Genomic DNA, 12,295 nt, shown 5'->3' on the forward strand with positions numbered 1-12,295 from the left:
AACACAGGGCTCATAATATCTCAGCACATTTGAGCTTTATACAGACTTTAACCTTATAGGCCCTTCAGATACCACAGTAGATTATGCGGTTGTGATTTCTTTCAATGAAATAATGAAGCCCATAAGCACAAACTGTAACTGACAAATCTTATGTCCTCTCAGGTGCACGCTGAGGAAATTTCTGGCAACAACGGGTATGTGGAGCTCTCCTTCTGTGCCAAGAAGCTTGATGATAAGGTGAGCAGAGCACATAGTTTGATGGAAATAACACGGTTCATATTTAATTAGTTATGGTTTAGTAGCACTAGACAGGGATAGTAGTAAAATCATAATCATGATGCTGTCAGAATGTATTCACACTGCATCCCTGGCCTTAAAGGGATTTACATTTAAAGTATTATTTTTAAATCATTATATAATTTCATGTTACAGGGAGAGAGAAAAATGATAATAACACTTGATATCACATATTTGCAGTGACATTATGCTCTAACATGCAAAGGTACAATACTCATTTGGCAACTTACGAGTGCACGAGGCACATGATATCATAATTTGCTTTTACTGTTCTTTTTGAATTCATATGGTTTTACTTTAACTATGACTATCACTGACTTTAACTGCTACTGCTCTCACACTGTCAAACTTTGCTGAAGGTATATTTCAATCAAAAAGACAGCAGGAGCTTGCAACCAATTACAACTTTGATGATCTAAAATTGCTCCATGTTCTTAGGAGCGAGCCTTAGGATGCCACACTTAGAGGCTTCCCTTGATTCCCAGATGTATTGGGAGAAAAAAATTATTTCTTTCTACAGCATGTACATTTATTTTTGAAATTGCAGTTTTCAGTTTCCTGCTACTCTGACAGTAAAATTGAACCTGACCCTCATTCCTCTGACCCAGGAAATAAAAATAAAAATAAAGGGCATCTTTCCCTCCATGTGATATTTGCTTCAAATTTCCAGTGTGCTACTGGCAGTAGAGTTTCTGCCTGGAGAAAAAGACTTGCTTGCTTTGTTTAACCTGATGTGATTACAGCTGTGGGTACATCACTGTAGAGCAATGGTGTGTGCAGCTTATTTGGAACAGAGTTTGGTGCTTCATGTCAAATATCTAACAGCACTGTTGTAAAAAATGGTAGACACTCGCTTTGGTTACGTGCACGGACAAAGTCATTCCGGTTAGAAAAACAGCCCTTCTCATTCTTTAGAAAAAAATTTGGTCAGAATAAACTAAGAAATGCTGCATGCAGGGTTACAATTTCCTTTATTCTAAGCAAACTACTTCTCTGTCAAATTGGAATGGGATAGGATAAGTGCTGAAACTTACTGTCAACATGTAACATGTGTGTGGAGGCTTTGAAGTTGTTTAAAAGGCAACAAAGGAGTGAGTAAGGAAAGTAAAGTAATGTTTCTAATTACTTTGTCGTTGAGTATTTAATAAAACATTCTTTAAGCAACTTCCTGCATCCAGCAGACATACAGAAGATCATTCATTTGAGTCATGTTTCTAACCACCTGATGAATGTAAACCCAACATTCACTCTCCTTTTAGTTAATTTTTGTTTTGCTTTTTAGTTGTTAAATGGTCCACTACGTTCACCTGCTAGACGCTAACTTTGTCTGTTTGATATTTGGTGAACCAAAAGCCACATTTTGGCTGTAAAACCAAAACCTCCAGCTAACAGATGGTTAAACACTCCATCCATTCTTGATTCATTGATCCATTGTTAATATAAAAAATGGAATGGTGCATCTTTAATCGGTTACTTCCTGTAAACAAATATATTGTATATAAAGCAAATGGTGAATGTCAACAGCTCCTGTCATACCACAAACCTGTTTAACAATTTTAGGATTTAAATTCCTATAATTATTAGATTTTATCAGCAATATGTATTATATGCTCATTTTCCTAACAATGCAAATTAGCTGCCACTAATCTGGCATTGGGTGTAGCAATTTATCCTACAGCTGATGACTGAAGCTGCAAACTGTTTCTAATTAGCTGCTTGTCAGCTGTATCACCTCAACGTGCTGTAGGTATTAAAGGATCACAGTGTAGATGTCGATGAACAGGAGGATTAGTGATGAGAAATCATTGATATCCCAGCCCAGGATTGAATTTTGACAGCTGTGTCCATGCCGCTGATGCCACTGGCTAGCGGTTGCCATGACAACAAAGAGAGGATGCTACAGCTCTTTTTGCTCCTGTCCCTCAGGAGATGTATCTGGCTAATGTGGCGGGAAATGCCGCATTAACTGTCTCATTTGGTGTACACACAGTCCCCGCACCCACTCTCCAACTGCCAGAGTCTCACACACACACACACACACACACACACACACACACACACATACAGTGGCGGCCCATGTGTATAGGCAGACTAGGCCTAGCCCCACGATTCTTCTTTATTGATATCAGCCAGCCACGACAGTGGCACTTTAAGATGGAAAAATGTTGGCTTATAAAAAATGTCAGCTGTTTTGTTTGGCCCTAATTTTGTCGCCTCTTGTAGTCCATTGGTGAGGAATGTGTGTCTGTCAATCAAAATCATCAATTATATTATCAATAGTATATAAGTAAGTAGTAATTATTCTGGAGTGTGGGGTGCAAAAGATAAGAGGTAGCTTAAAAGTCCAGTTTCCTGACCATAGGTCTAATAGGCACAGAGAAGTTGATAGAGACTAATAGTGGTCATCTAACAAGGGCGGGTAAGGTCAGATGAGTTAAAAAGTTTGATGGCAGCAGGCAGGAATGATTTCCTGTAGCGTTCCTTTAAACAGCGGGGTTGAATGAGTATATCAGGTCAAAGGAACTGATTTCCCCAGGGTTTTAAGTTGTGAACCTGTTAATATGTGCCTTGTTGCACTCTTGTGTGTATGTGTGTGGCAGTGTGTTTTACGCACGAGTTCTTTTTTTTTATATAGGGCTAAAGAATATTACAGTCATTATTTTGATGAGTTGAAATGTGAATATTTAAAAAATAGCTGTGATGTCATGACTCTGCTGTAAAGGGGTTTAAACCTATTGGATTTATTATCCTACAGACCTCTTGCTGACATTGTTGTCATTCAGATACGCATAGGTGTCATGCGTCGGCCTACTTTAATGCTTGTTGACACTTTGTGTGTTGCACTTGTCTATTTGCGTGATGTGTATATATTGGCGTTTGTGTTGTTACAGTTTTTTGCTTATATTGGCTGTGTGTTATTGTTGGTATATTGTAGCCTACGTTGCAAATAGAGGGGCGGCACAATTTTGTTTCGTCTAAAGCCGCAGAAATGCACGCACCAGTCCTGCACACACACACACACACACACACACACACACACACACACACACACACACACACACACACACACACACACACACACACACACTCACACTAATCATTTGTTTTTCTCCCTGGAGAATCAATTGACCTAAATAATCAGTGTTGCTCTGCTCTCAGGCGCCTGTACTTGAGACTCAGAAGATGATTTAGGCTACCGTAAATAGCCAAAATCGTACACGTTTTCAATTTAGCTGGTACTAACACTGATGATGTAAATGGACACAGCCACCGTTGAGTTACTGTTGGAAAAATAACAACCCAATGCTGGGCCATTTCAGATGCATTTTGCATATCGGAAGTAATGGAGTGCAAAAGAAAGTTTATGTTCTTTACTAGTGAGTTTCAAATATTGGTTGAAGAAATCAATAAAGATATTTTAAAACTGCAATGAAGGCTGTATAGGAGGAAACAGCAGGTTATTAATGCTATTGGCTTAAGGAAAAGGTCAGTGATTGAATGAAAAAAATTTAATAACTAGGGAATGGCATGAGTCAGAAGCTTGTAAAATATTCTCAAACTCTCCTCTCTGACCAAAAAAACAAACTATTTTTCTAAAACTTGATGATGTCTTCTCCAAAAGAGCCACCACACTGTGCTGTAAATTTGATACTTGCTTCTTCCTGACCTTTAATCACAGAGACAATTACCTCTGCAATCAGCTATGATAAATCAGTGTCAACAGATATTTGTATAAATTACAATTTCCTTTCATATAAACCATCCAAAAAAACCCCACCAAGATACATATTGAAATAACCCAAACTGATTTTGCCTGTGTGAAGTTCATCACAACCTCATGGTAAATATCATCTGAGTCATTAGCTTCAATACTGTGAATCAAATGAAATCAAACCCCTAGTGTTAAATGTGATGTTGTATGTGGGTCATTTGTTCTCATTTGTCTCTCGTTAAATAGAGCTGGATCTCAATGAGACTTCCCGACTTTTCCTTATTTGATTTCAAGCAATTTCAGAAAGAAATTTGACCTGACAGTACCAGAAGAAATACTCAATCAAACTTCATCATCTTCCCTTTAGATTAATTGTTACAATAAGAGTCAGTAGTTTTTATATTCTGTTTTCCCCTGCAGGATCTCTTCAGCAAGTCGGACCCATTTTTGGAAATATACCGAATCAATGACGATGAAACTGAACAGCTTGTGCACAGAACTGAGGTAAATTCATCATGTACCATCTTCAGTTTAAGCAACAGCTGTTTTCTGCCACTCTGCTTTATAGGTAATGTGCTCCTACTCCAACAGGTGATTAAAAACAACCTGAATCCTGTGTGGGAGCCCTTTAAAGTGTCTCTCATATCGCTGTGCAGCTGTGATGAGGAGCGGAAGCTCAAGGTAAGGGACCTTTAGCAACTAAGTCCACATCAGTAAAAGCCATAGGGGTCAGAAACTGTACAAACAGTACTTAACAAGAATACAATAAAGACATTTCCTGATGATTTGAGGGATGAATCAACAACCAAACCAACAGAGAGAAAGTATAAAACATTATTGTCCGTTTGTTCCACAGTGCCTAGTGTGGGATTATGACTCCAGGGGGAAACACGACTTCATTGGCGAGTTCTATGCCACTTTCAGGGAAATGCAGAAAATTGCCAGTGGAAATAAGGTCAGTGAGTGGAGAGGCTGAGCAGAGCGAAGAAGAGACAGCCGTGTAACCATTTCATCCAATTCCAATATGCCTCTCATTTTACTCTAAAACACTGAAATCCATCCCAGATGGAACAAATGTCATGGTGCTAAAGATATATCGCCAAGGTTCAAAATGCTCCTATTTTTTGTCTTCAATGTACTTTGTTTAAGGTGACGTGGGATTGTGTGAATCCCAAGTACAAACAGAAGAAAAGGAACTATAAAAATTCAGGAGTTGTCATCCTCAGTGACCTTAAGGTAGGAATCACTTGAACCAATCAGTGTTTTATTTTATATTATGAAATAGGAATAAAAGGAACTGGTCCAAGGAGCTTTTAGTTGTATGAAACAGTTCTTTAGAATTTCAGAATCAGTATAAATGAATTGTAGTAATAAACCCTTGTTTGCATGTATTCACTGTACATGGAAACAGTCTTGTTTAGTTTCTCTCACTGTATTACAGCAAAATGAGAAAATGGCACGGATGCTGGGCCTTTTTTTGTTCCCGCTGCTTTAAGAAGATATAGCAAACATTTTTTTTTACCCTTTACAGTCAACAGATTTGTTGGGTTAATTCTGTTTTAATGACCAGATGCTTTTTTTTTTTTTGCAGCTACACAGAGTGTACTCCTTCTTAGATTACATCATGGGAGGATGCCAGATTCACTTTACGGTAAATTAAACAGTGACACTTCACTGTCATTGAGTTTTTAAATGCACATGGCTCTGGTTGCATGAATGACCTAATTCTGTCAAATTCTCCATATGTTACTTCTTTGTTTAAGATCATATAGCTAATAGATAAACAGACTTTGCTTTGGCTTTGCTTTGGTGGCCTATTAGCATGCAATATGCAGCAAATGTTACATTACACAGCTTTTAAAGATATGTTTTATCCTTGAAACATCCCCTGATAGTGTTTTGGTCCGTGTACACAGTTTTCTTGTAGGCAGCTTCGTGGAATACATTCAAACCTTCAACTCTTGCCCTTTGGTCTGCCCTCTGTGGTGCTACCTCTCACTCTCTAGCTAGATTACTGAAGCAGTGAATATTAATTATGAGGATTGCTGTGGTAGATGCAGTTCCTCGTGTTGAAATAGCTGGCTGCTGTGTATGGGAGCTGGAGCTGTTTCCATCTACAGTATGTGGGTGTAAAAAGAGCAAGTTCTTACCTCTCATCAGATAATTTATACTGCCATTATGCTTAATAATTGTTTGTAATATCTTAAGCAGCCAAATAAAAAGTAAAGTAGCAAAAGAAAAACTTAATTGATTCTGTCATATTATTCATGCTGCACACATCTTTCTACCAGGTTGCCATTGACTTCACAGCCTCCAATGGAGACCCAAGGAACAGCTGCTCTTTGCACTACATCAACCCTTACCAGCCCAACGAGTACCTGAAGGCTCTGATAGCAGTGGGGGAGATCTGTCAAGACTATGATAGGTTTGTTAGTCTTTTGTTTCTCAGTAAAGGTTCTTTGGTGCCTACAGGGTTTGTCCGGGTCTCCTGTTGTAAAATAGAGCTGCAGAGTGCCCCTTACATGCCATTTTGGTGTGCTCTCTCACACTGAAATGAGCCACTCCATGTGAACCACAGCAAATGATTGGAATGGAAAACATTAAGAACTAGAAACAGAATGGCAGGTAATCTTGCAAGGTATTCATTTTTGCTCACTAGTTCTGTTGGCCATCATCTTCTCCATCTCCGATTCATTTCTTCACTGAAATGTTTTTTTTTTTGCATCAAGAATAGTTACAATCCTCACATTGTCAAAAAGCAGCTGGTTACCTGCAGCACAAATACAGTCTTGTTTATTGTCCACATCATGTTTACATTGGTTAATGTATTTTAATCTGTGTTAAACCCAGGAAGAAGTGATGCATGATAAACTGTTTGTATCTGGAAAAATTAGAGCAAGCAAATTTGGCCTCTACTGGCATTACTTATGCATGAGGCTAATCTGGGCTGAAGTGGGTGCTTGGTCGCAGCAGTCAAGGACATGGACACAACATTCTGGACACAGTTGACTAGCCATTTTGTCAAATTGTCCATTATTTTCCAGCTTTTAACAATCTGTCAGAAAAATGACATTTTGACCTTTATAGATTTTTGGCATAGATTTTTAAGCAATTTGTGAATTTATTTCTTACCCATTCTTGCATAACAGTTTACAGAAAAAATAAAATAAACAACACCACATCTCTCATAGTGTTTCTTATTTTAGCAAATAACACAATGAAACAAACCAAAGTGAAAATACTCGTTTTGATGATAGTTGCCTGTTACCTTAATCCGTTTTACAAATACCTTTACATTTTTCTGTCCTTTCCTTTTCATTTTTATATGTTACTATCAGCCAATGGTTACTATTGAGAAAACTGTTATTATGATCAAATCGTCAATACCCTTGTCATGTAACTTCAGTTTCTTGCCACAGAGAGAAAGAGCACAGGCTTCCTCCCCACACCCATGTTCCACTCAGACCTAAATTGCAAATTGGTCCAGTTTGTGTGTTTGCATGTCTGTTAGTTCATAGGATATCTCAAAAACCTTTCATTTCAAAGACAACCAATACAATTACAAACAGGAGGGCATGTTATCCCATAGAACTGCTGGTGTCCTGGGAGGCGAAAATAAAAACAGAAAATCCAAGGTACTCAAGTGGATGGTTAAGAATAAACAAAGAAATAAAAAGTGCCTAGAATTGTCTAGTGGCCACAAGGTTAAGATACATAGTGGCCATTGCATCACTTTAAAGTAGACACTATGTCCACAACATCTTCTCAATCCTCTTTGTTGCCTATTCTTGTGCACTAGGCTACTGACTACTATATAATCCTATAGTTCTGGTTAGATCACATATAGTCTCGCAATGCCAGACCTTCCTCCATAGTGCTGCAGAGGAGGGTCTGGCTAGTCCATACAACATTTCGGGATAGGAGAAAAACATGCTCTGGTTTATTGGCATTTTTTAAAACCACTCACAATCGTCTTGGGCGGCGCTAAGTGCTAAGCAATAATGGTGCCTCTGCAAAATAGCCTCGGGAAGGATCTTGTTTTGGTGGAACACGTGCTCATTCAAAAGTTGTTTTAGTCGTGCAACAGAAAACTCAGATTGGACAGATAGTCTAGCTAGCTGTCTGGATTTAAATGCAGAGATCTGAGGAGCAGTTAACCATAGTCATCATAAATCGACCGGCGTTTGGAATGCTAAAATAAAGAAAGCAGAAGGCGAGGGACATCCGGTGGATCTTCCGGCGACAATGGAGCAATCCCCTAAATTAATCGTCGTCAATATAGACTAGATCACATATGGTCAAAGTACAGAATGTGTATAAAATATATCTGGAGACAGAAAGAGAAAAGGAATGGTTCTAGTTTAGGAAGCACTGTGATAAAGCATGCCTACACACAAGCCTGTGCCTCTGCTATTTGTAAGGACAGTGCTAACTGCTTTGCATGTACTTCACAGGCTCTATGCTCACTGTGGTGGCTGCATCGGCTTTCTCCGGTGGATAACTCAATGATACAGTTTTCTCTTGGTATCTGTTGCAGCTACTGGTCCCCTTTCTTAGCTTGCAGAAGCTCATTACCCCAAACTACAGACGAACACATGCAGAGACAGAGGCTAACACCAGGATAGCAGGCACTTCAGAAAGAAGTGGGAGTCATTATGGCTGGTGAAAATAACAGCGTGGTGTATAATCAGATGTAAAGACAGAGGAGGTGCAGCAGGGAGCCTGTTTGAGGAATCATTAAAGACACTGACGCTATTTAAACAAAGAGAATTCCTGTTTCTGTATATGTAAATACTGTCTGATAGATAGTTATCAGTTTTTGGCTTCTTTCACACATATATACGTTGGTTTTAAAATGTTTGATTTTCTAATTGAAATATGCAAAAAAAACTATTAGTTATTGCAGGCAGGCTTGCAGCTACTTGCTAATTATGGGAAATTATTTATAGTATCATATGTGTCAGAGAAAGATCCTCTCATCTGTATAAACTAAGCCAGATAAGGATTAACACTCTGACTCCTGATTTATGCAGATCCTCCTATTAAATAGCAGGGGAGCACTGTCTGGCTAAGTATAGTATCCAAGATATAGCACTGGAGACACTGAAAACCTGCCCCAAAATTAGCAGCTCATCCTTGTAGCTGTATCATTTCCGTGTTTACATATACACAAGCGATTCACACATGCAAACATGCATTTGGGCGAAGAGTGACGGCAAGTGTAGGCAGCCCATCCCTCTTAAGTTGGAATTGTTATTGAGGTGTAAAACGTGGGCAAGCAAACCTTTTAGCCTTTAGTGAAAATAGGTGATGTGGGATTTTAGAGTCCTTGCAGAGGAGTGCATTACAGAGCTGGAGTGACTAGCTTTTGTCTGTGTGGGCAGAGGCTCGTTTACCTTGCTGAGAGGGCTATTATACCAAGCACATCTCCCCGTGTCTCCTCACGTGTGCTGACAAAGTAAGAAAACCAGGACCACCATGAACTTCACAGCAAAAATGTATGTGATGAAAATGACTTGTCAGTAGACTTCTCTGCCCTCTTGTCTGGACTGAAGATACTATGTCACATCACACCAGGAAAGATAGAGTTTGGTAATCTTTTAAAACAGTCAATTGCTCATAAAAATCAATTAACTAAGGCTCCAAGGGCATATGTATAAAAGTATGGAAAGAGTCTAGAGGTCTAGATAATGAGTGCTGTACAATACATCTCAGGATAGAATTGGCTCAGCATGAATAACTCATTTACCTGTAGAATATTATTTTCATTGAAATTCTTTCCCTATATCGGTATTGTTAGTAAATCAATATAATACCAAACACATAATTTGTTTTTCCTATTATTTTGCATCTATACAATGTACTCCAGTGCGTTTGAAAGGTCACAGTGGTCTGGTCTTTTGATGAAAATGGATTTAAAAAAGCAAGTTGAAATAAATATATACATGTTGATTGTGAGTTTAGAGCAAAGCCATTTTGAATTCTATCAGTTGCAGGACCTCTATTCATTTGTTTGGCACATAATTGCTGGAGTGTGTTATATCTGGATACAGTACAACACATTAGCTAGGGCATGTGGAGAGGTTGCATTACAGAGAATAAAAGTTGGACTCATTCACAGTTTTTTTTTCTTGGAACAGAGGATAATGATGGTAACCAAATATGTGCTCAAATGGCCAATGCACCATATTCAGTGATGTCTTTTTAACTAAGCCCACAGTCTGTTGCTATTACCATTTACAGCTACTGTAAAATAAATACTACTGCAAGGTTCTGTGTAAAGACACAAATTATACTTTTTCTCCTCCAAATTCCTTATGGATAATTATGTTTTGGTGTGTTACTAGTGCTGCTGCTGCAACAACAGCAAGTGCCAGTGCTACTAATTATTGTAGTAGAACAATTACAACTTAAAGTAAAGTTGCGTCTGTCAATAGTTTATAGTTAAGAGTTTATTGCTCACTCTGATTCATCATTTTGTCAATGTTTATTTAAGTCCACAGCCATCAGAGTTAATTAAACACTTCTGATAGCTCAAAAAAACAGCCTCAAAGCCATATTAGATCTATGAGTGGACCAACAACTCTCCAATCAACACTTGTCAACACACCAAGTAAATCAACACTTATCAACAGTTTTTTTGCTGTGTACCCTTTGATGCACCCACACTTATGTCCAGAGGAAATGTATTACACATCACATAATTTTATGATTCTGTTGAGTGGGAGATGCTATTTGTACTGTAATTGCACTGGTGTGGAGAATTTGGGTTATTTTATCAGTCACAAAGGCATGTTTACTAAATGTTCTGATAAGGGAGGCAGCCATTGGAGAAAGCTGTCTGTAGACAAACATTCACTGATGTGAATGAAAATATGCTGTGACAGCTCTGTTGCTTATCCTAAATACCACAAATTCTAGATACATACATACTGTAGGCACAACGTGTTATCTATGTATTTATATATAGAAGGTCCTTTAACTATATGGTATCAAAGGGGTACTCCCTTAATTTGTTATGACACTTCCATAAAGTTAGGGGACTTACAAGAGACAGTTTTAAAAAAAGAGAATGGTCGAAACCAGTATACTATTTGTCCCATAATGCAACTCTTTCCTGCCTGGTAAAAGCTCACGCCTTTCAAAGAAGAAAAGATAAAAGAAGTACTGCAACAATTGCAAAGAAGACTAGCAGAACAAAGAGAGCTGGTAAAAATGTGCCAAAAGCTGTTCTGATTTTATAACCATTAGGCAGTCTAAGAAATTCTGCAGTAAATGGCCTTTTGTGGTGCATTTTATTTTTGGATGCAGTATAACATTGATTGAATCATGCTAGAGAAAAATGTTCCACACAGCCACTGTAGGCCATTAAACCATCAAGTGCAGAATATTGCCTTTGTATACCTCAAGCATCACATTTGTCGTTGTCGACAGCTGGAAAGGTGATGACTACAAGGTCATGTCTTAGTTTACTTTTAGTGTAAATATAGTGCAAATAGGGAGTGGTTTCAGACACAGCCTTTGTCTTGTTATTTATACAAATCTGTGCATGCTGTCCTTTAGCGCAGCATAGCAGAGCCTCTTACAGTAATATCTGCCCATCTAAATAGTACGATGAAAAGAGAGGATAAAGACTGAAAAGCTCTTTGAACAGGTGCAAACACTGCCTGCAGGGAGATTTCGAATTGCAATTCAAGCTTTTAACATTTATGAAATGCAAACAAGCAGGGGGTTTGCTGTGGAAACGTGAACTGATGGATAAGCCATCAATATTTTTCAGATCACTGCAGTAACTGTAATATATGACTGGTTAATTTTCTTATTGTTTCAGTGACAAAAGATTTTCAGCTTTGGGCTTTGGTGCCAGAATTCCTCCAAATTATGAGGTGAGTATCTTTTTCCATATCTCTGCTCTCCCTGTTTTTCTAAACCTCCCTTTTTCCATTCTGTTCCATGACACTGGCCTTCCCTTCACACAAACAATATTATGCATACTATATATTCACATGCTCTTATGGAAACCTGGTATTTTCCACTACCCTGGGACTTAACGTTAGGCATCTGATTTCCATGACCTGTTGTATGACACACTTTTCAAATTTCACATTTAAAACAAATTAGGGATTTTATTGTTATTCACAAGCTCTATGTGTTAAAATAGCAACACAAAAACAAAACAACATGTTCTGATGAAATAAAAGCCCTGTAGTATTGATGCCGAGTTGACATAATAATTCATGAGTGTGAGAGCGTTTATTCAAGCAAATTGGACTTTGAGAACCCAAA

At 38.3% G+C, this 12,295-nt stretch overlaps 1 protein-coding gene across 2 annotated transcripts in view; it reads left to right on the plus strand.

Moving 5' to 3' along the window:
- Positions 1–12,295, plus strand: part of cpne7 (copine VII) — a 34,530-nt gene that overhangs the window by 8,558 nt on the left and 13,677 nt on the right. For both annotated transcript variants that reach the window (XM_031276558.2, XM_031276557.2), the window contains exons 5-12: positions 163–237; positions 4,430–4,513; positions 4,601–4,690; positions 4,866–4,964; positions 5,159–5,245; positions 5,601–5,660; positions 6,301–6,434; positions 11,841–11,895. In XM_031276558.2, the coding sequence (XP_031132418.1) occupies positions 163–237; positions 4,430–4,513; positions 4,601–4,690; positions 4,866–4,964; positions 5,159–5,245; positions 5,601–5,660; positions 6,301–6,434; positions 11,841–11,895 (684 nt within the window). The remainder of the gene's footprint in view (positions 1–162; positions 238–4,429; positions 4,514–4,600; positions 4,691–4,865; positions 4,965–5,158; positions 5,246–5,600; positions 5,661–6,300; positions 6,435–11,840; positions 11,896–12,295) is intronic.

Source organism: Sander lucioperca, chromosome 3 (genome assembly GCF_008315115.2).
Source record: "Sander lucioperca isolate FBNREF2018 chromosome 3, SLUC_FBN_1.2, whole genome shotgun sequence".
Taxonomy (NCBI): Eukaryota; Metazoa; Chordata; class Actinopteri; order Perciformes; family Percidae; genus Sander; species Sander lucioperca.